Raw genomic sequence first — 24,257 nt, 5'->3', positions numbered from 1 at the left:
TTAGCAAACCACAAAAAAGAGAAAACTCAAATATTGAATAACTCTATTAAGATGGTGGGTGCCAAGTAATTTTATTTTCTTTTATATATTGATTTTTTTTTAAATAAAGACAATTTCTGATGTATCCCAGGCTAGCCTGGAACTTACTATGCAGCCAAGGATGAGCTTGAACTTCTGATCTTCTTTCTCCTAAGTGCTGGGATTGTAGACCTGTACCATTTCTCAGTGCTGGGATAGAACCCAGGGATTTGGGCATGCAGGGCAGCACTTAACCAACTAAACTGTAGCCCCAGCCCTTAAATGGACAAACTAGGAGGACTATTGGAGATATGGCTCAGCAGTTAAGAGCACTTTGCTCTTGCAGAATACCTAGTTTCAGTTCCTGGCACCAACATGGTGGCTTATAGTTTTCCATAACTCAGTTTCAGGGGATCTGAACCCTCTTCTACCCTCTGAACATGAGAGGCACAAATGTGGTACACACACATGCAGACAAAATACTTACACATATAAAATAAACACAATCTTTGTTTTAAGGAACAAGCTAATTCCCAGGCTATATTCCTTCATACAGAGTTTTAACTTACCTTTCTAATTACTGTCAGTGCTGGCTTTTGATTGCACAGTTGAGACAAGATTAATTGCAGTACCTAGTATATCATCAGTGTATTGAAGGTGAAGTTTATGGTGAAAGTGCTTGAGTAACCTGTTGTTGGCTTCATTGTGGCCTTTACAGTGAACTGCTGGATGTATGGACAGAACTGCAGGATATTCATGATGCACATGGCTTGAGATACCAGTGGGGTGGCTCCCATAGCAACAAGAAGCTCTTGTGCTCTTTGGGAATAGACACTCGAAACATTGTGAGTTTGCTGGAATCTTGAAAAATCCTTTAATCAACCTGTACGTTTTTTAAATTTACTATTCTTGTTTAAGCTGTGAGTATATAGCTCTACAGAGAAATGGTTAGCTTGAATGTTCATTTATTTTGAATATGGCAAAGACACTGTAATGTTCCTCTTAAAGGCAGTGGTCCTTTTATTTGATTGATTGAGATATATATATATATATATATATATATATATATAGAGAGAGAGAGAGAGAGTTTTCTGCCTGCATGCCAGAAGAGGGAATCAGATCTCATTATAGATGGTTGTGAGCTGTCATGTGGTTGCTGGGAATTGAACTTAAAACCTCTGGTAGAGCAACCAGTGCTCTTAATTTCTGAGCCATCTCTCCAGCCCAAGTCAATGGTTCTCAAACTTCCTAATACTGTGACCCTTTAATACAGTTCCTCGTGTTGCAGTGAGCTCATAACTTTCGTCATATTTGTTGATACTTCATAATTATAATTTTGCTACTGTTATCAATCGTAAATATCAGATATACATTACATTTGATAGGCAATCTCTATGAAAGGGTTTTTTGGCTCCCAAAGGGGTTGAGACTCACAGGTTAAGAACCACTGTTCTAAGTATTATTTCTTAGAAAATTTTTGTTTGTTTTTCCTTAACTGTAAAATGAAAGATTGGGCTGGGTTACATATATGCACACATGTATGTGTGTACACACATGTATATGTGTCAGTATGAGCCCATAGGAAAGCTTATAGTTTATTCTGTTCATCATTCACAGTATAATCAAACATTTTAGCATATTAGAAACAATTTCACTGTATGACGGACAAATCGTTCTCTAAATACATGTACTTTTTCCCTAATGCAAACACAGCTGTTCACTGGCAATAAGAAGCAGCCTGTTATAGTGCCCATGTATGCAGCAGGATTGGTGAGTACAGAATATTTCTACATATATTCATCTTTATTGTGTATATATTTTTTTAAATCATCTTACATAGCATGACAAAAAAAATAGTTGTGTGGTTTGAGATATGGTTTTTGTATATAGACCAGGCTGGCATAAAATTCTCTATGTAAATAAACAGTCTGGCCTTGACATAGAGATTCACTTGCCTGGCTTTGCCTCCTGAGTGCTAAAATTAAAGGTATGCATCACTACACCTGTCAGAAGGTGTTTTTGTTGTTATTTTGTTTGGTTGGTTTGGGGGTTTTGGTTTTTTTGTTTTGTTTTGTTTTTGTTTTGTTTTGTTTTGTTTTTTTGTTTTTCAAGGCAGGGTTTCTCTGTTAACATCTATCCTGGATCACTATGTAGACCAGGCTGGCCTCACAAAGATCCACCTGCCTCCACCTCCCGAGTGCTGGGATTAAAGGTGTGCAGCATCACACCTGGCTATAGGACAAGAGTCCTGGAATCCAGCTGTATCTCACCTTCATAAGGCAGCCATTGACGCTGAGCCATCCCCCTAACCTGTCTTTTCTAAACTTTTAAAAAGAAAAACAGGAGATAAAGTATCTGAAACCTTAGAGATATGTCTTAATCCAGTAATTAATTTTAAATAAAACAACATTGAGATGATGGATGTTAAAAGAACTCGACCAAATTGTAGTACATAAAAATGAGCTAGGACCTTGAAGTTTCTATTAGTATTTTAATATTTTTAATGTGTTAAATTTTGTTTTCCAGATATTCCAGGTAGTTCTGGCAAATGGGCATTTTATTTTATTCTTTAGCAAGATTCAGTCATATTTTGCAGTTTTGTGGGGAGTGGGTATGCATATGGGTGCAGGTGTGCATAGGGATCAGGGAAGGACATAGGAGTCCTGCTCTGTAACTCTCAGCCTTATTCCTTAGAGACAGATTGCTCACTGAACTTGAAGCTAGGCTATAGGCCAACAAGACCCAGCTGAGCTCTCACAGTGCTGGGGTTACAGGCATGCATGAGCAGTCACACCCACCTTTGTTTTTAGGTAGGTCCTAAGAATTTGAACACAGGTCCTCAGGCTTGCGCAGCAAACACTTAAGCACCATCTTCCTAGCCTCTCAGTCACATTTTAAAGTTTGATGTTTGTGGTTTTGGAGTGAATTACTACTAAACGAAAATGTCCTATCCATTAAACTGAAAATGTCTTGTTATTATAAGGAATAAATTGAATTTAAGGGGAAAATGTTGTAAAAACTAAAGAAAGCTGGGTGTAGTGATACAGACCTATAATTCCAGCACTGAGGGGTGGAGGCAGGAGGATCAGGAAGGTGTGCAGGGGCATCCTTTTCTCATGGCTAGTTCAAGACTACCTGGGCTACATGAGACCTTGCCTCAAAGAAAAAAAGAGAATTCAGGAAGGAATCATAAAACACTCTAAATTCTACCACCTATATTGTGCGTGTAATGTGCAACTTAATTTTTTTCTTGATCCAGTTTATTTTCTGTGAATAGGTACTAATTTTATTGGTATTGAACTGGATTTATGTTTGCAGTTTCTTGTGGAATTTTCTGTGCCCAAGCTTTCTTAACAGTTTCTGCTCCCTTATTTACCTTGCATTGTGTACTCTTCTGTTCTAGGTAAATGCAGCCCAGGACATTTTTTTTAATTTATTGCTTATCTGGACTTCTTTTTTTCTCAAGCAGTAGTATTCCAGAGGTTGTTGGTGTAATCTCTTGTTCTGAGTAGCAACTAGGAATTTCACTTGTAGTCAGTCTGGTAAGCTGTCTACTTTATGCACAGGACCTACTTTATGCACATGTGTTGCCTCAGACCATTAGCTGGCTCAGAGTCCTGTGAGGAGTTGGTGGCTAAAGCTTACACTGCATTTTTTTTTAACTTTATTGCCTATAATAGTAAAAATTTACTGTTTTTAAGCCCCGTACTAAAATTTATTTAGTGAACATAAATAGATCTTCCCACGTCTGTCTCTGTGGTTTCTGAGTGTGTGTGGTAGGGGTACATTGCATGTCTCTGTCCATCTGCTTCCCCGCCCAGGCAAGCGTCACTGTGCCCACCTTTTTTCACCTGAGTAAACATTGAACTAATAAGGGTCCTCATGCTTGCAAAGCCATTCCTTTATCCAGGGGTATCTTTAATAGCAAAAGTTTAATTATAGCTGTATATCTTTTTCCTGTGGTGCATTTTATATGAAGGAGAAGACCTGAGTAATTATTTACATTTGTAATTCTCCAACTTCATTAAAATTGATTGGAAGATTCAGGAGAGATTTCTGTGGTCTGGATGTGATGACACATGCCTTTAATCCCAGCAGTAGGGAGGCAGAGGCATGTGGATCTCTGTGAGTTTGAGTTCCAGTACAACCAGGGCTACACAAAGTAACCCTGACTCAAAGAAAAAGAAAACAAGAGAAAAAGGGAGAAGAAGGGGGAAAAAAGATACAGATTTCTGGCACCGCCTTAAGCTTTTTATTAAGTGGATCTGAGGCAAAGCTTGAGAATTTATGCATCTGATAAAGTTTAGGTGCTGCTAATTGGCAACCATAATTTGAGCACTGCTTGTTTAAATCATAGTTCAAATTAAGAAATTTGTCTGACACTTGTAATTACAAAATCTTTAGAAATCTACAGGTTCTGAGATTACTGACTTAGCAGCTTTGATCTCACACACTCATGCTAATAGAGTTAAGATTGACTTGTGTGTGGATATAACTTTTCTAAATATTCAAGAGCTTATCAAGTTATTTAGTTTTGTTTGTTTGGTTTCCAGAAGGACTCTAGTCCTCAGCTATGGTTTATAATATGTTAAAAGCAAAAAACCTTTTCTTGCTATCAACCTGGATTATCCATTTTGTGTTTGGTAGAACCTTGATACCAAATGATTGTTTGTTTGTTTCTATACCCATCCAAAGTATTTACCTTTTTAACTTAGAAAGTATGTTTGAGCTGGGCAGTGGTGCTGCATGCCTTTAATTCCAACACTCAGGAGGCAGAGACAGATGGATTTCCATGAGTTCGAGGCCAGCCATGGCTACACAGAGAAACTGTCTTGAACCCCCGCTCCCACAGAAGTGTGTTTGAATTGTTTTAGATCCAGGGGAGTACATAGTGTTTTCCTCTCTGAAATGGCAGTCTCTCTATACTTTTTTTTTTTTTTTTTTTTGCTAAACCCAGGAACTAAGTACTGAGACACTAGCTCAAATTTAAACATATTAAGTTCATACTAGAAGACATTGTGTTTTCTAGTATGTAAAAAGGTTGCCTTTTCATGTAATATTAGTGTCTTAAACATCATAAAGTAAAATCTTATTTAAAATGGAAGATTTGACTTCAAAACTATTTATTCTAAAATAATATTTTATATATAGTATTTTGAAAATGATCTCTTTTTCCTTTAGGTTGCTATTATTATAAACTTTGTGTTGATCCCTCTCCAATATACCTTTTTCAGGGAATGTTAGAGCCCACCAAGGAACCATTGAAGCCATTGTCTGCTGCAGAAAAAATTGCTTCTATTGGTCAGACAACCATCATGACACCAGAAATGAGCACATGTACATCTGATCCATTCCAGGTAAAATATTTGTATGTATATAAGTATGTATATAGACACATAATCACACATGCTGGCTTGTTTTCCTTAATACATGTTTTTTATCTTTATATTTGTAAAGCTTGATGATAGCCCTGTTCTTGGTTGTTAATTAACATTCTCAGAATACAGTGAACAAATTATCTGTAATTTTCAAATAAAAAGAGAGCTGGGCAGTGATGGTACATGCCTTTAATCTCAGCACTTGACAGGCAGAGGCAACTGGATTCCAGGAGTTCAACTCAATGTTTAGCTGTGGGTGTCTGCTTCTGTTTCCATCAGCTACTAGGTGAAGGCTCTAGGATAGCATTTAAGGAAGTCATCAATCTCATTATAAACGAAGGACATTTAAGGTGGCCTCTCCACTATTGCTTAGATTCTTAGTTGGGGTCATCCTTGTAGATTCCTGCAGATTTCCCTAGTGCCAAATTTCTCTTTAAACTTATAATGGCTTGCTCCCTCTATTAAGTTATCTCTTTTCTTGCTCTCCTTCTCTATTCTTTCCCCAACTCAATCTTCTGATCCCTCATGTTCTCCTATCCCCTCCCCTTGTCCCTTCCTCTTTCTCTTAGCCCCACCCCCCACCCCATGCTCCCAATTTGCTCAGAAGATCTTGTCCCTTTCCCTTTCTCTGGAACCATGTATGTCTTTCTTAGGATCCTCCTTGTTTCCTAGCTTTTCTGGGGTTGTAGATTGTAGGCTGGTAATCCTTTGCTCTAATATCCACTTATGAGTGAGTATATACCATGTTTTCCTTTCTGTGTCTGGGTTACCTCACCCAGGATGGTTCCTTCTAGTTCCACTCATTTGCCTGAAAATTTCAAGATATTTTACACTGAGTAATAATCTATTGTGTAAATGTACCACATTTGCTTTATCCATTCTTTGGTTGAGGGGCATCTAGGTTGCTTCCAGGTTCTGGCTATTACAGATATGCTGCTATGAACATAGTTGAACAGATGTCCTTGTGGTATGAATGTGCCTCCTTTGGGTATATGCATAAGAGTGGAATTGCTGGATCTTGAGGTAGACTGATTTCCTGAGAAGCTGCCATACTGATTTCCAAAGTGGTTGTTCGAGTTTGCATTCCCACTAGCAATGGAGGAGTGTTCCCCTTTCTCCACATTCTCTCCAACATAATGATGATCTCAGCCATCTGACAGGTGTAAGATGGTATCTCAGAGAGGTTTTGATTTGCATTTCACTGATAACTAAGGATGTTGAGCGCTTTCTTAAGTGTCTTTTAGCCATTTTAGATTCCTCTATTGAGAATTCTCTATTCAGTTCTGTACCCCACTTCTTAATTGGATTATTTGATTCTGGTGACTAGCTTCTTGAGTTCTTTGTATATTTTGGAGATCAGCCCTCTGTCAGATGTGAGATTGGCAAAGATCTTTTCCCATTCTGTGGGCTGCTGTTTGGTCTTATTGACTGTGTCCTTTGCCTTACAGAAGCTTCTCAGTTTCAGGAGGTCCCATTAGGAAATTCAGAAAATCATTAAGGTCATATCTCTGGCATCTCTTAATTTTAGCATTTTACTTGGTTTTATACCTTCCTCCTCAGCCTCTAAGCTGGATAGGCTCAACTTGATTTTTGGAGGTTAGATGCTTTTATTAATTTGGCTATCCCTATTTTAACAAAACAATTATCTTTCTCAAAGAACTAATTCATGTTCCTATCCTATGTATAATAGTATCTTTACCTGGGAAAAAAGTAAGTATAATGTTGTAATAGCACCTTCCTTACAGTGAAGCATGGCTAGTAATATCAACAGTATGAATGTAAATAAGCAACATGTTGATATTAAAAATCTAATAGAACACAAGTTATTTCCATAAGTGTTGTTAACACAGCAACAAAAGAGAAAACAAAAATGGTTTTCTGTATAAAACACTTGTTCTTTAAATAAGCAGCCACTTCATTTTAACATCTATCAAACTATCTTCTTTTTGTTTCTCTTTTTTTAATTTATTTTTTACATTCCACTCCCAGTTCTCCCTCCCTCCTTTCCTCCTGCTCCCCCATCTCCCCCCCCCATCTGCTCCACATAGAGGGTAAGGCCTCCCCTAGGAAGTCTAAGTCTGTCCCTTCATCTCGTTGAGGCAGGACCAAGGCACCTTTCCACTCCCACACCAGTGTCTAGGCTGGGAAAGATAGCTTTCCATATAGAATGGGCTCCACTGAGTCAGTTTGTGCATTGGTGTTAGATCTTGGACTCACTGCCAGTCGCCTCATATATTGTCCTATTCACATCATTGTCACCTATATTAAGGGAGTCTAGTTCAGTCTTATGCAGGTTCCCCATTTGTCAGACCTGAGTCAGTGATCTCTCAGTAGCTCAGGTCAGCTAACTCTGTGGGTTTTTCCATCATGGTCTTGACTCCTTTGTTCATACTCTATTGTCCCTCACTTTGATTGTATTCTAGGAGCTTGGTCCAATGGTTAGTTGTAGATTTCTGCATCTGCTTCCATCTGTTTCTGGAAGAGGGTTATGGATTGTAGGCTGGGTATCTTTTGCTTTTATGTCTGGTATCCACTTATGAGTGAATACATACTATATTTGTCTCTCTGGTTTTGTGCTACCTCACTTAGGATGTTTTTGGTTTTTTGTTTTGTTTTTTCTAGTTCTGTCCATTTGCCTTCGAATTTTAGGATGTTATTGTTTCTTACTGCTGAGTAGTACTCCATTGTATAAATGTGCCACATCTTCTTTATCCATTCTTCAGTTGAGGGGCATCTAGGCTGTTTCCAAGATGTGGCTATTACAAATAATGTTGCTATAAACATAGTTGAGCAAATGTCCTTGTGGTGTGAATGTGCCTCCTTTGTTGTGCCCAACAGTGGTATTGCACGGTCTTGAGGTAGGCTGGTCTGACAAATTGCCATACTGATTTCCACAGCGGGCTATACAAGTTTGCACTGCCACCAGCAGTGGAGGAGTGTTCCCCTTTCTCCACATTCTCTCCAGCATAAGCTGTCATTCTGAGGGGTGTAAGATGGTATCTCAGAGAGGTTTTGATTTGCATTTCCCTGATAGCTGAGGATGTTGAGCACTTTAAGTGTCTTTCTGCCATTTGAAATTATTCTGTTGTGAATTTTCTGTTTAGATATGTACCCCATTTATTTAATTAAATTATTTGGTAGTTTTGTGTCTAGTTTCTTGGGTTCTTTGTATATTTTGGAGATCAGTCCTCTGTCAGATGTAGGCTTGGTGAAGATCTTTTCATGTTCTGTAGGGAGACATTTTGTATTGTTGACCATGTTCTTTGCTTTACAGAAGCTTCTCAGTTTCAGGAGGTCCCATTTTGTTGCTCTCAGTGCCTATGCTACTGGTGTTCTATTTAGGAAGTGATCTCCTGTGCCTATGTGGTCAAATGTATTTCCCCACTTTCTCTTCTATGAGGTTCAGTGTGGATGGATTAATATTGAGGTCTTTGATCCATTCTGACTTGAGTTTTGTGCATGCTGATAGATAAGGATCTATCTGTCTTCTTCTACATGTTGACAACCAGTTATACCAGCACAATTTATTGAATATTTTTTTCTGTTTTATATTTTAGCTTCTTTGTCAAAAAAGTAGGTTTTGATAGGTGTGTGGATTGATAACAGGGTCTTTGATTCCATTCCGTTGGTCCACCTGTCTGTTTTTTTGCCAATACCAAGCTGTCTTCAATGTCAACTATCTTCTATTTGATTTACCATTATTCATTTTATGTTATGAAATTGAAAAACCTAGAGTAGTCAAACCAGTTGTAAGAATTCATTTTAGGTCGGGCGTTGGTGGTGCACGCCTTTAATCCAAGCACTCAGGAGGCAGAGGTAGGCAGATCTCTTGTGAGTTTGAGGCCAGCCTAGTCTACAGAGCTAGTTCTAGGACAGCCTCCAAAGCCACAGGAAAAACCCTGTCTTGTGAAACCAAAAAAAATAAATGAAACCAAAAAAATGAATGAATGAGAATTCATTTTAGGCTGGGTAGTGGTGATGCAAGCCTTTAATCTCTATAAGTTCGAGGCCAGCCTGGTCCACAAGAGCTAATTGCAGGGCAGGCTCCAAAGCCACAGAGAAACCCTGTCTTGAAAAAAATAAAAAATAAAAAAATAATAATAATAATAAAATAATAAAAAAAAGAAGATTGCATTTTAGTGCATAAATCTCCCAAGGCATGGTAGTGCATCCAGTGATCACACTTGGAGGACTGAATAGTAGTTCGAGTTCAAAAACCAGCCTGCCCTCACAGAGTCAGTTTAAGGCCAACCTGAGCAATGAAACTAGCCCCTGTCTCAAAAAGGAAAAAAAGAAAGAAAATCCTGATTCCAAGTAATTTCTTTTGTTTGTTTGGTTTGGGTTTGGTTTTTCAAGGCAGGGTTTGAGACTAGCCTGAGAAATTTATCAGGACCCTTCCTCAAAAATACATTAATTTGGCTGGAGAGATGGTTCACTGGGTTAAGAACACTTGCCTTGCAAGCATGAGGACCTAAGTTTGAATATTGCTCTTGAAAAAAAAAATGTGGGTGTGTCCATTCAAAGTCTATAACCCTAGCGCTGTGCAGGACAGATAGGACTTGCTGACTGGCAGTGTAGCTCCAGATTTGCTCAAATACCTGACTCAAAGGAATAAGGTAAAATGAGATAAAGCAGGATGTCCAGTCTCTCTCTCATTTTCTCTCTCTCTCTCATTTTCTCTCTCTCTCATTTTCTCTCTCATTTTCTCTCTCTCTCTCTCTCTCTCTCTCACACACACACACACACACACACAAATATCTGATAATCAACACTTTATAAATGTACATCCCAGCCAGGCATGGTGGCATATACTTTAATCCCAGCACTCCAGAGGCAGAAGCAGGAAGATGTCTGAGTTTGAGGTTAGCCTGTCCCAAGACAGCCAAGACTACATAGTAAGACCTTGTTTCAAAAACAAACAAAAAAGTATGCATCCACTTACTGGTCCACAGTTTCTTTTCTTTTGAGATCAGGAAACTTGTGAAGAACTAGGGGCTTTGGAATATATACCTTCTCATTTTCTATATCATGAGACTAGCTAAGTTAGTAAAAATCACATGTAAGTAGTTATCATCTTCAACTATCCAAATTCACTTTTAATGTAGTTACTTCTCTGTTATATTGCATTTTATCTGCTAGTGTTACGTGGCTAGTATTTAAAAATAAATGTAACCACAAAAAAAGTATTTTAAATCCTTTTCTTGAAATCTAACATTTTAAAATAGAACATAAAAAAGATTGAAATAGAAACAGTCCATAAAATTGTTTGAAAATTTAAAGATACTCCATTTTTTGGATATAATTTTTATAATGTCAATAAGCATACTGTTTATAAATTGTGCAATTTCAGTTTGTGTTAATATTTGTAAGTAACCTGAAATTGTATATCATCCAAATTTGTCTATAGGTACATTGTTGTCTTACTGTATTTTGGGGGTTTTGCTTTAAGGATTCTTTGCTAATACCTATACTGATAAATTTTGATTTTTTTTTTTTTTTTTTTTTTGTCTGTTTGTTTGTTTTTGTTGTTTCCACTCTAGGAGTCTCTCCCACCCGTCCAGTTTGACTGGAGTAGCAGTGGCCTTACTAACCCTTTAGATGGTACGTCTCTCCGTAGAGCCTCTAGCACCAGAGCTAGAGTTAAGAAAGCTACACAGTTCAGACAGACTTCTCTCTGCTGATTCCCTCTTTTGTTTAAACATAACTTCTTATTCTTATCTTTGGAAATTCAGGCTTTCTTTCTAAATAGTAATTGCTCAAGACACCAGCCATTACTATTGTCAACAGTATTAATACCTAAATATTGGTAGTAATACCAAGGTAAAGTTTTAGTTCCTTTATCTTAAGTCAAAATTAGATAGTTTAAATGATATTTTAGCTAAGACCAATTTATTTGAAGTTTTATAGCTTTACTTTGTGAGATCTTCTTGAATACAAAGTCTTGTGAGTAGAGGTTGTTTCAAAGCATAAAGCACAATTAATTATTCACTTAACCAAAACAGTGTAGATAAATCTGTATTTATTGACTTAATGTAATTTTCAGATTCAGTAGCATTTTATAGAGTACATATGCAAATGAAGATGAGCGATTTTCATGATTATTTTTAAATTTATCTCCAGATAATGACAGGGCAGTTCCAGAAATCAGTGGTTTTTCTTAGGTCTTTAAAACTCTGAAAGGAGAGTGACTTATGCAAGTCCTGTAGGATCTTCAACACACAGTGCTAGTTTTAGAGTCCATGCTATGGGTTTTCAGTGAACCCTGAGTTACAGTTAGTTGCTTCTTAAGCCATTTGAGCCATTGTCTAGTATATCTGTTAACTGCCATCTCAGTGGCGTTTACCATGCCGTTGCCTGAAACACTCTTGCCAGCTTTTCCTTGTAGCTAGGATCCTAGGACACCTGAAACCATCAATTGAATATCCTGCTGAAGGAAAGCCTGGATGCACCTTTTGCTATTGTCTGTCTTCAGTCAAATCATCATGCTTTTTATTAACAATTTCTTTAAAAATGTATACTATTTGTGATGACTGTGGCAGAGTTAAAGGGGAACAGTACAGCTTGTACATCAGGGTAGGACAGTTAGGCCATCCATATTGTGTTATTTTAAGTAAGTCAATATATTTATTGGCGCATGTCCTAAAACTTACAACTTTGTCATTGTTTTAAAAAGCATTCATTAGAAATCAGAAATTGTTCATAGGAACTAATGTGAAAGATCAGACATGTAGTGATTTAATATTGGGTTAAGATTAAGTATTGTTTCCCTTTAACTAGTATGCCTTCCCTGGTCTTTCTGATACCTTTCAGTTTTGATTGAAAGAACTGACTTCTAACTAAAACCTAACAAAGTGTTATTATATTCTTTACCATGTACATGAGGAAATATACATTGAGTTAAATTGTTACTTTAGTTATGAAAACCTAATACTGTACACATTGTTTTAATGTTGATTTTTAAAATGTGTAATGACTACTAATTATAACCTGCATGTTCAAGTGTGTGTCTTACCCCTTTTTACACATAACCCCTCCTCCCTTGGCTTACCTTCTGTGTGGCTGCCTACCAACATGGTCACTGAATTCCAAGCTAGTGGAGGTTCCACTCTTCTGAACCTTGATTTCTTTGGGCCCGTGGATGACAGTAGCTCTAGCAGCAGCACAATCCCAGGTCAGCAGAGTGTTTAAGCACAGTTCTGGTTATTTACTAAAAGCATGACCACACTTGACTTTCCTATAAACAAGGAAACAGGTAGATTATATTCTCTCTAATACTTTTCCTTCATCTATCTTACTTTCTAATATCTGATTGTAAGGAACAACTCATGTGAAATACATTTTTAGGAATACTTTCTCGGAGGGTAATATTCAGAGCTGGCGTGGTTTCTGTAGTAATAAAGCCCTACTAGCTTTAGACAGCTACAGATGTTTTGTTTTTCACCCCTCTAGGTGGACCATGTATTTATATGCTTATTTTGAAAGCATATTCTATAAAACCATATGAAAGTTAACACTGGTTTAGAGAAGGAAGGATGGTTTAGTACACAGAGATGGCTTCAAGTTATAATGTCTATAATGTAATTTTTACAAATTCTAGCATTTTAATTAGTTCTTATTAGTATTGCTAAATATATAATTGAATCTAAAATGTTGGAATCTAGCATGTAGTTATATAGTTCCACATCAAAAAAATTACTATTTTTAGGTAGCTCTTAAGTAGAAAGCATACTGTTAGTATACATGTAGCAAAAAAAAAAAAAAAAAGTTAATAGTAGAAAGTAATTGCTATGAACCTAACAGCTAAAAATTAAGCTTACTAGTACCTGTTAATGTTCAGCCCTACGTACGGATCATTGACCAAAGGACTAATGTACTTTGTCATTTTTCTAACTAAATAAAAGATGGAAAGTATAATGGCATTTTAATGTTTACATTTTATTGAATATTTTAATGAGTCCCTGCCATCCCAAGTTGTGATCTGGTAATTATTGATAATCAGACAGCTACTACTGGGGTTCTGTTCAAATGCTAACTTCTGGAATGCATATTGAGGATTTCCTTCTGTGCCCAGTAGTGGCCATTTTTGTAGCTAGCCTGGGTTCCTGAGAATTGGGGGGGGTGTGGTGTTTGCTGTGAGTCTATTAGGTAACCCAGCCACCCTCTTCAATAATTTATCAGCCATGATGGTATGTGAAGGAAAGCAACAAAGTCTGCTAAGGGCAAGCCTGGACTCAGGAAGCCCTTCTCTTATATCCAGCTACTGCCACAGGAGAGCCCAACAAATCCTAGGGTAGAATGGCAAGATTCCTCAGAGTTAAGATCCCAGTGTTCAAAATTCTTGGGGGAATAAGAAAAAAAAGGTCTGTATTTGGTTTTGCTACTTACTTAAATTTGATATTTTACTACTTAAAGTTCTACTAAGTGTATCTGATTTATGGAACAGCCTGGAGGAGCTAAACTGACAGTTCATGATACTTACTGGAGGGAAAGGAGAGACTGGGAATTATCCAGGCTCCCTCTCAGTCTGTATCATAATTAAAGTGAGGTCAGTTTTCCTTTGAGGTGCCTAAAACTTGATTTAGATTTTAAATCCGCATATATTTTAAATTCATTTTTAAAAAGTATTGAGAGGAACACCAATGACCCAGTTGCTTAGAGAAGTAAAAGACTTCCTGATAATTGGGCTTAGGGTGCAGCCCCAAGTTTGAAATGTCTAATGCTGCAGTGGACTCAAGCACAGCATGGTCCAATGCAGTCTCTACCCTGTGAAACCTTTAATACTCGCAGTTGCATCAGCATGCTCTAGCTGCTGGGTAAATTTGATTGCAATGATTGCTTTGGTTTTTTTATTGTTATTCAGGGTCAATCCCTTCCTTAGTGTTCCACCTTTACACTTGTTTGACCTTTCTTAACTTGTTTATGGGAAAGTCATTTTATCTTAGCTTGCTGTTGACTATTGTGTGTGATTCTTAGGCGGGCATAGAACTTGGATGGCTACTTTAATTGTGTAATTAAACTGTGCCTCATTAAGGTTCTGTTAAAGAAAAAAATTCATTAAAAAAATTCTCTCTAGTTTTCTAGATAATTGCCTTGTCTCTGAAAACATTAACTGTAGTTGTTAGAGATCTCAGTCATTTTTTGGTTTGGGGGTAGTCTATGGAAGGGGAAGAATGTTCTGGGGGGGTGGGTAGAAAGGTGATTTCCCCCCCCCCGTGGTCAGCACTATTACTTTCAGTGTGCTACTTAATCTGATATTTGAGTGTCGAGGGTTTTATAAACCCATCAAAGATTCTCCTGGCACTCCCTGGCTGTCAGTCAGAATGCAAGTGTTCTGCATCATATGGACACCTGACCTTCTATATTGTGTTACTTGGAAGGTAACCTTCACCAGTGGAAAAGAGATAGTTTGGGCTCATTTGGCCTTTTTCTAGACATCTACAGTTTTATCCATTTTAGCTTTGGCCTGTGTGCTTATTATGGAAGAACAAGTTTTAAAGTCTGTCTCGAACTTGTATGTTAATGAACTGTTAAGAACTTGGGAGTCAACATGCACCTTCTCTCACCTCTCCCCTGGTGGGCTTGGTAACTGTGGAAGCAGTTTCTCGTTTTTCTATAAACGGCAAAAATCCACACTACTACCTGTGCTCTCTGCAGAGCTGGTTCACCAAGGAGAAAACTTGTTCATATATTTATTGTATTTTTTGCCTAATCTTATAGGCTTTTCTTAAAAAATAAAATTGAGCTAAGTATAGCCAGGCACATCTGTAGTCTAGCTGAGGCAGGAGGATCACCTGAACTAGGGAGTTCAAAGCCAACCAGAGCAATATTGTAACGCCCTGTCTCAAAGGAAAAATAAAAATAAAAAATTGAAGAAGCTACCAAACATTTTTTTGTAAGTGATGCTTAACTATAGCTCCATCTTAGCTTCCCTTCTGTTGCTCCAGCTTGCTATCTAAATGAGACTATACATGTATAACTGGTCCTGGAAATAAGCATTTTCATCATGTCCCAAAGTAGAGCCCCACTCTCTTTTCTGGAATTGTTGTCTCTCCACCTTTTACTTGAAGTACATGCAGTATATTGTTAGTAATAACTTGATGCCCTGAGTATTTTTTCACATCTTTAGTCACAGTTAAGATAACTAAATCATTTTCTACAGTAGAGACTTTATGTTAGTCTCCAAGTCTCTGACATGAAAGAAAATACTGGAGTTACAAAACAAAACAACAACAAAAAGAGATCAGAGCAAAGTTCAAAATGAGGTTCATTGGCCAATTTGAAAATTGAGACTGTTGATCTGGAGAGATGGCTCTGTTCCTCCAGAGGATCTGGGTTCAACTCCCACTACCAACATGGCAGCTCACAACTGTCTGTAACTCCAGTTCCAGGGGATCCAAAACCTTTACACAGACATACATGCAGGCAAAACACCAATACACGTAAAATAAAAAATATTTTTTTTAAACTTGAGAATATTGGAGGTCAGGTGTGGTGACTCATACCCATAATTCCAACATTCAGGAAGCTGAGGCAGGATAATTGTCATGAGTCAAAGCCAGTGTAGACACTACAGAGTTAAGACCCCATCTCAAAAAGTGAAAATATCATAGCATGTTCATTCTATCTATAAACACTGATGATGTATCAGAATAAATATAAAACTGAGTGATAGATTCTTGTAGCATTTGGGAGCCATCAACTACATACAGCATTTATTCTAAAATGAACTTTTATGTGTTCCTTTTATAGATACTTCAAAGCTTACCATTTAATTAAAAATAAATAAGTAGGGGGTTAATTGGCTCAGTAGTTAAGAGCACTGGCTGCTCTTATAAAGGACCTGGGTTCTGTTCCCAACATCTACATGATTCCAGGAGCTCCTATATCAACATCTGGCCTCCTCTGCATGTGGCATGCATGTGATATACATACACAAATGCAGACAAACATATAAAATAAAAAGTAAACACAGATAGCTTAGCAGGTAAAGGTGCTTGCTGCCCAAGCCTGCTACCCTGAGTTCAAGCCCCAGAAACCATGTAAGGGTAGAAGGTGGGTACCAGCTGCACAAAGTTACCTGGCATCCACCACTTGTGGCGTGTGTGCCCTCATGCAGGCACACACAGTATGGCTTTTCACATTCAGAAAAGTAGTACATGATCTGACAGTGAGTGCTTATGGATGTGAATAGGTATTGCTGTTAGGTTTTGGATTGTGGCTCACTGTAACCCACGTGGCTTGCCCTTACTCACTGTCATTCTGTGCTGTAAGGTGTGGATCCAGAGTTGTATGAATTAACAACTGCTAAGCTGGAGACCTCCACCTCAAGCCTCAAAGTGACAGACGCATTTGCGAAGCTCATGTCTACAGTGGAGAAGACAAGCACGTCAACCAGGTAAACCTGCTCTGAACTTTGCCCTGATTTTATATCCTGGTTTAAGCATCCACAAGCAAAGCATGCAAGTTGAAGTGTTTGTGTGTTAAACTGACTTCATATGTAAAAGCCAGTAATGGTGAAGCCTAGAAAACACCATCAAATTAAGGTTCAATGATAGACTTTATTGAAGATGGACAGATGAAGTTTTCTCCTTCCTATACTCTCCACAGGGACCACACAGGGTACCATGTTTTCTTTGAAGCTGAAACAGTAAAGAAAAGACCTTTTCAGAACTTTAGCTAATATGCACCCTAACTTGAGGCATCGTGCACTCCTTTACCAAACTTATGGGGGCCCTCTTCAGGAGCAGTTACCTCCTAGTGTAAGAACCAGAGACAGGGACTGCCACTTGAACCTTGTATTTAACTGTAACACAGTTATGCCATCCTTAACCTTGACACACTAGGCATCAGATAAGCTAGTTCTTAGTGGAAGGGAGTTGTTCCTGCCAAGACATCACTAGTGCCAGGGCAGATGCGAATTGGTTAGCACTCTTCTTTGTTTCCCAGATCATCCATCTGCACTTTCAAGAGGGATATTCATGTGTCAGTTGCTCACCTTAGGAGTTTAGAATTTCCTATTGAATAATGACACGTGCCACTTAAATTTGTCTTTTAAGTTAATTCTTTCATAAGAAGCATCTATTTCACCCTTTTTCTTGTATTTTTTTTTTAATAATTGTAATCTCTTTGGGGTTTTGTTTGTTTTTTGAGACAGGGTCTCTCTATATAGCTTTGGCTGTCCTGAAACTTGTTATATAGGCCAGGCTGGCCTTGAACTTAGAACCACCTGCATCTGTCTCCCCAGTGCTGGGTTTAAAGGTGTGCACCACCACGCCTGACTTACATGATCATAGTGTCTTTTAACATTATTCTCTATAGATGTTCCATTCAACAGATAGCAACAATTTTGAAAAGCTGCTGTTGCTGGTCTCATGACTGTAGATGTTGCTAACTCTGCCAGGAAATAGGTTTGGAGCATGTAGGTGCTTTTGTCCACGGATTTACTCATCGCTGTAATGGCCCTGCATTGTCTTTGCCCTGTTAAATGGACTTTTTGCTAGTTGTATCTGTTGTGGGATTTGTGCTTTTATCTTCAGTGACTCCCTTGATGTTTGTGAGCCAGGCCTACTGCTTCCTTGCCTTTCCCCTGCAGATGCGCCACCTCCCCACAAAGGACTTCCCAGCTAAGAAAACTCATCCTCTGCGCCAGTAGGGGGAGCTCTACCCACGTTGTTAGCTGTGAGCCTTCCTTTTTTAAGGATCCTTGACATCCACTGTATCTATTGCCCAACCTTTGTTACTAAACTTCTCTCTCATCTTCTGAACTAAAAGAATAAACTAAAATTGTAGCACAAATCTAGGAGCCAAGTTGTAGCTGCCAAAGAGATTCTCTCTAATAATATCTGACCATTCTGTTGTTGAGGTACTAGAGAAAAAACCAGAGCCTTGCTTGCATACTCTAGGCTGTACCACTGGGCTGTTGCCTCAGACCCACTTAAATAAATTAATTAAACTGAAAACAAGCTGCCAGCTTTGGATTTAATTTTGGGCAGTATTTTGTTCTTTGAAAATAGTGAGAAAAAAATACCCATATCTTAGTACTTAAGTGTCACTGAGGAGTTTGGGTGTTTTGTTTTTATTTTTGTTTTTGCAGGGGCGAGTGCTGTCTCCTTTTTATTTTTTCCCCAATGCTGAGATGAAACCAAAAGTCTCATGAACAATAGACAGATATTTAAAGCAGAGTGTCAGCCCCAAACGATTCTTAGTTGTACAGAGAAAAAACAGGCAAGTGGCATGTGAGATTTCAAAAGGCTTCTCAATACCTTGAGCTTCAGGATTTACTTCTTTTTCTTTTTAAGCAATGGTTAGCAGAAGTATCTTGGCTCTTGGCATTACATAGAAGGGTGAGTGGGAAAGTCTGATGGCAAGTTATAGAGTAAGAAAGGGTTAATGCAGTGGTTGAAGTGGCTGTAATGATAAAGCCTATAACTTCAGCACTCATAAAGCTGAGGCGGGAGGATCATAAACTTGAGACCGGCCTAGGCTACAAAGCAGAATTCTATCTCTAAGAGCAAAGAAATGTTGTTAGGATAGAAGAGAACATTTGAAGTGGAACAATTCCCTTTTCCATTTCCAAAATCATATTTAGTTAGTGTGGGTGATGGGTGCTGGAGCCTAGTGCACATGTGATGTCAGGAGAAGCCATGGGCGTTGGTCCTCTCCTTCTACCTTGTGGGGTTGTCAGGGTCCTTGACTGACTGAACCCTCTGTTAGGCCCTCATACAGTTTCCTAAGAACCTTTGAAGAGTGAGGAAACAGGATGGGTCTTCTCTTCCCACGGACACAATTTCTCACTTCACTTCTTTTCTTGGTTGTTGTGGTGGGTGTTTTGATGTGCTCTATGTCTGACTGGGACCAGTTTGTCCCTCCTTAGGCAACCTGGTACCTACACTGGAGAAGCCAACACTTTGATGTCAAACTTTGAGTGAACCAAACTGGCATAGCGTACTGTAGGCATGTGCCACTGTGTCTGGCTGTGGCGGGCTTAATGTTCCCAGGGCCCTGCACATGCCAGGCAAGCACCGCACCCTGATCTGCATCACCAGCATGTCATTTGTAAGGAAATCCAAGTTCTTAGTTTGAAGATTGTTCCATCTTCTTGCTCAACTGTCCTATTATGGAGAACAGTTATTTCCTAACTTAAATTAGTGTGTGGCAGCTGGGTACCAGCTGCACAAAGGCCACTGACTGACAGTTGTACAAGCCAAAGAACTAGTAGCTAATGGGAATACTTTGGGGTTTTCGGTTTGGGATTCTATTGATTTAGTTAACATCAGAAAATCTTTTTTACATGTGTGAATTCACTAGTTTTTAATAGATTCACAGAGCTTTGCAACTGTCATCATTAAATTAACCCAGAAAATGTTTATCACCTTAAGCCTAAATTTCCTGTGTACATTTGCCTATCCCATCGAGTGGTGTGGATATAGACTTTCTGATTAGTTAGTGTTTTTTTTTTGTTTGTTTGTTTGTTTGTTTTTGTCTTGAGTCAGGGTCTCTTAGCTCAGCAGTAGCATTTGCCTAGCATGCACAGGTCCTGGCTTTGAGCCCTGGCACAACATGGCAAAAAGTGTGAAGTGGGGGTTGGAAAAGGAAAAACAAGCAGACTCAGGCTTGTCTCAAACTCAGTACTCTTCAGCCTCCTAGGAGTTAGATTACAGATGTGCATATCATACTGGCCTTGAACTCCTGATCATCTTGGCATTCACCTCCAGATTGCTGAGATTGATGTTCTATATTCCCACCAGTGACAGGAGCTTTCCAATTTCTCCACATTCTCTCCAGAACGTGTCTGACTTTTGTTGTAGCTGTGCCAGTAGGTATGAAGTGGTATCTCCTTATTGCAATTTGCATTTCCCTGCATCTTCTGATGTGCTCATTAGCATCCCTGCTGATAGGATGTCTTCCAGGTTGCTGCTTTAGATTCTCTGCCTATTTTCAGTTTGATCGTTGTAAGCTTTCCCTGTAACCTACAAATACAGTCCTGGGATCTGGAGAGATGGCACTAGCTGCTCTTCCAGAGGACCCGGATTCAATTCCTAGCACCTACAAGTCAGCTCACAACTGTCTGCAAGTAGTTCAGGGCTTCCGATACCCTCACACACTCATTTAGGCAAAACACTGATGCACATAATATATAAAAAATAAATTATATTTTTAAATACCAGATCTTTCTCAGATATATAATTTTCAAATATTTGCTACTCTGTTACCTTTTCAGTTTTTATACCATGTTTTGACACTCAAAAAAAAAAAATGGGTTTCATCAAAATGAAACTTTTTTCTTTTGCTACATGTGCCTTAAGTTGAAGAAATGGTTGCCTGATTCAAAGTTAGAAGGACCTTACACCTAAGAGTTTATAGTTTCAACCCTTATATGTGGGTCTTTAGTGCATTTCGGTTTGGCTATTTTTGGTTGATTGGTTGTTTCTTTCGAGACAGTTTCTCTGTGTAGCCCTGGCTGTCCTGGAACTTGCTCTGTAGACCAGGCTGGCTTCACACTCCGATCTGTTTGTCTTCTGACTCCCAAGTGCTAGGGTTAAAGGCATGCTTCACCACGCCTGACTTTCTAATGCATTTTAAATTCATATTAATGTGGAAGGCAAGGCGGGGGAGGCCTATATCCTGTTCCCCCCGCCCTGCCCTGCCCAGGGCTATCCAGTTGTCCTAGCAGTTTTTCAGAGTTTCTTCGCCCTTTTGGAAGGTTTTGTCATGTCTGTGTTTTGGGGGGAAGTGAATTGATCGCAGGCCATTCTGGACTGTCATTTGTGTGTAGTCCATTGATAAAAGCGAAATCTCAGCTAAAAAGAAATAAGATCAATACAATTGTTCTTAGATTCTCAAGCATGTGCTTTGTATTTTAACAACAGTAACTGCAAATAGATGTACAAACTTAAAAATTGTAGGAACTATTAAGTTCCTCTGAAAGCCATTGGTCATGCCTAGAGCAGTTGTCACAGTTGTCTCTTGGTTAAGAACTTTCCTTGTCCTTCTCTCCCAGACCCCCAAACCCACTCGCCCTTCACAAATGGGAAAGTGTCAGGCTGACCTCTACTTACCAGTGTTTGCTGCAAACAATGTTCACTGAGTTCTTTATTCTCCCAGTGTTCTGTAAACTGGAAATTATAGCCAGAGGCTTGCAAATACAGGGTAAACACTACCTGGAGTGCCGCAGAGATCTCCTAGCACATTGAAAACGTCTCACACCCTGCTGACTGCATGGCCACAAGCTGGCCATTATACTCTGCAGTCTGTATTAGTGATGGATGCTAAGACCTGAGACCGAACCTAGGAAGCAAGACACTTGTGTGACTTTGAAGTGGTGCAATTACCTACTAGTTCCTTAAGCATCTAATGATGTATTACCATTAAGTGCAATCTAAAATGTAAATTTCTTTCTTTCTTTCTTTTTAACTATAGGATTGTCATTGTGTACTTCCAATTAGGACTAGGTTAAATATTGATTCATCTGCTAGTAATCAATAAAGAAAGAATTGGGCTTTCTGTAGTCACTTTCAAATGATCTTTGGTCTGAAATTGATCTGTGTGACTGTAATGGTCCTTTCAACATAGTTAACAACCTAAATGGCTTGGATGGCATTGTGCACTATTTAGGCACATTTGACACTCACTGGGCATTTTCTTCAGCTTTCCCACAAGTTCACCAGGAATTTTTGTTCATCTGAGCTATGCTTCAAGCTACTTGTTACAGAGAGGGGAGTTGTGTTATATAGATATTATCTACAAGGTCCTCTGTGAGGTTTAAAGATTGCCTCCCTGGTTCCTGCCTGTACCCAATTCTCATTCTGCTGCCTGCATCCCAGCTTGGCTGAAGGCTCTCTCTTGGAATTCCCCATTAGGTTATGGAAGCCTGAGGTTAAATGACTTACCAGGCCTTGCACCACACCTTTCATGTTGAGGTAATTTTGGTAGTTTTGCAGCCAGCAGGGGAAGTCCAGGTGGGTAGACTGTTACCAAGGCCTTAGCACTCTACTGGTGCTTAGTAATGTTTGAAAATTGTGGCTTCCTAGAGGCTGTCAGCCTTAACTAAAGCCTTGAGCCTATACACATGTACATATGGATGTCTGTGTCTGTCTTTATGCTTGATTTCATGGACAGCAAAAAAGCCACGTGCATTGTTCTTCATTCAGCAGCTAGCAGAGGAAAAGCCGGTCAGATACCCCAAAACTGCTGACTGCATGCCTTGAGAGGGCATTTCTTTCCCCAGTTCATTAACACACTTGTCTCTTCTCATTGGCTGATAGGAAACCAAAAAGAGAGGAGCACCTAAGTGAGGAAGCTGTGAAGGTGATCGCCAGCCTCCCTGACTTAACCTTCATGCATGCCAAGGTGTTGATGTTCCCAGCCACATTGACGCCTTCCACACGCTCCCAGGAACAGGCAGACGGCTAGCTGGTTGAATTGAACAGTTTCCAATACTTTCCTCCATCCCTTCCTACCATCAAAACATATCTGCTGTAATTTAAAAATAAATAAATACAGTCAAGTTCAGCTGATTTGTCGGTAAGGCACACTAGAAAGGTATACATAGTAATGTATATTTATTTACATACTGAAGTCCTAAATTTATATTAGAAAAAATGTAAATAATTGGGGATGAACATTTTTGAAGATTTATTCTTTTGTGTTGCTGGGGTGTATACATTTATGTCTTTGTGAAATACACTGGTGGTATCCTTCTTTAAAAAAAAAAAAAAAACTTTTGAAATAAAAAAAAAGAAAATTAAAAACTCAGATCTCTACTGTCTGTGAAATCCCCTTCAGTCTTTGCCCACTGCATTGACCACTCTTAATTTTCTTACTGTATGCACTGTTACTTTTACAATCACAAAAGCTCAAATCCCTGTCTGATTGTCAGTTTTGTATGTGATAGTTTGTGTCAGGCCTGGCTTTTGTTAACTTTTCTGGGCTCTGTTTTTAGTCTTTTCAATCTGGCATATTGCTGTGTGACCTTTGCAGAGGTCATCGCTGCTCTCTGGTTGTGGGGTGTGGATCACTGTCAGAATTTGATTACAGGCTTGAACGAAATTGTGCCTGTCTTAATTAGTGTGATTTGGAGAAGGACCAAATGATATGTCTTAAAATGAAATTTGTTAGAAATCTTTCTGTTCTATCATACCATTATTTTTTGAGGATTTTGCACAATGTAAAAATGACATAATCATAGATTGCTATGGTTTAGGCTGTATATACAGAAAAAAAAACTGTGGGTTTTAAATGTTTGGGGAAATTCCTATGGAAAAAAGAGAGACATGTAGAAGGGCCTCTAACAAGGTAACGTGCATGCCCAAAGGTTTTAAGATTTCAGTGTGTAAATTTCCTTTTAGCTTACACAATAATAAAATAATTTAAAAGAAATTTAGCCTTTTATCTTTGTACTTTAGCATCTCAGGGAAAATGTAATGCATTTGAATGTGAGGTTTTATTCAGAATTAATGAGTTTCGTTCCAAATGAAGTGATTTGGTAGGATTTCTGCCTGGTTAAAATGAAGAATTAAAATCTGGTCTCTTAAGAACTGAATTCATGAGGCTAGAGAGATGGCTCAAGGATCAAGAGCACTTGTTCTTGCAGAAGACTGAGATTCTAGTAACATGGTGGCTCACAAACATCCATAACTACAGTTCCAGGGGACACGACCCTTCTGACATTGGAGGGCACCAGGCACAGTTATGTTAATAGACATACATGCAGACAAAACATACATACACAGAAAATGTAATAAAGTAAACTAAAAAGTTCTAGGGCCAGCTATCCTGGTTTACACCATAACAAAAGAGACTGTCTCAAACAAGGTAGAAAGGCAACAACCCTAAAGATCTGCAGTGACACACAATGCCCCC

The 24,257-nt window shown here is 38.7% G+C and overlaps 1 protein-coding gene across 2 annotated transcripts in view; it reads left to right on the top strand.

Moving 5' to 3' along the window:
- Aftph (aftiphilin) overlaps positions 1–23,774 on the top strand; it is a 66,041-nt gene extending 42,267 nt beyond the window's left edge. Inside the window, exons 4-10 of one of the 2 annotated variants that reach the window (XM_051200622.1) lie at positions 737–863; positions 1,732–1,788; positions 5,253–5,375; positions 10,937–10,997; positions 12,487–12,567; positions 16,668–16,791; positions 22,661–23,774. In XM_051200622.1, the coding sequence (XP_051056579.1) occupies positions 737–863; positions 1,732–1,788; positions 5,253–5,375; positions 10,937–10,997; positions 12,487–12,567; positions 16,668–16,791; positions 22,661–22,808 (721 nt within the window). In that variant the 3' untranslated portion in view covers positions 22,809–23,774. The remainder of the gene's footprint in view (positions 1–736; positions 864–1,731; positions 1,789–5,252; positions 5,376–10,936; positions 10,998–12,486; positions 12,568–16,667; positions 16,792–22,660) is intronic. The other variant, XM_051200623.1, reaches the window with a different exon arrangement.
- Positions 23,775–24,257: the final 483 nt, after the last annotated feature.

Source organism: Phodopus roborovskii, unplaced genomic scaffold (assembly GCF_943737965.1).
Source record: "Phodopus roborovskii unplaced genomic scaffold, PHOROB, whole genome shotgun sequence".
Lineage (NCBI taxonomy): Eukaryota > Metazoa > Chordata > Mammalia > Rodentia > Cricetidae > Phodopus > Phodopus roborovskii.
This window is presented reverse-complemented; position numbering and strand designations above follow the sequence as displayed.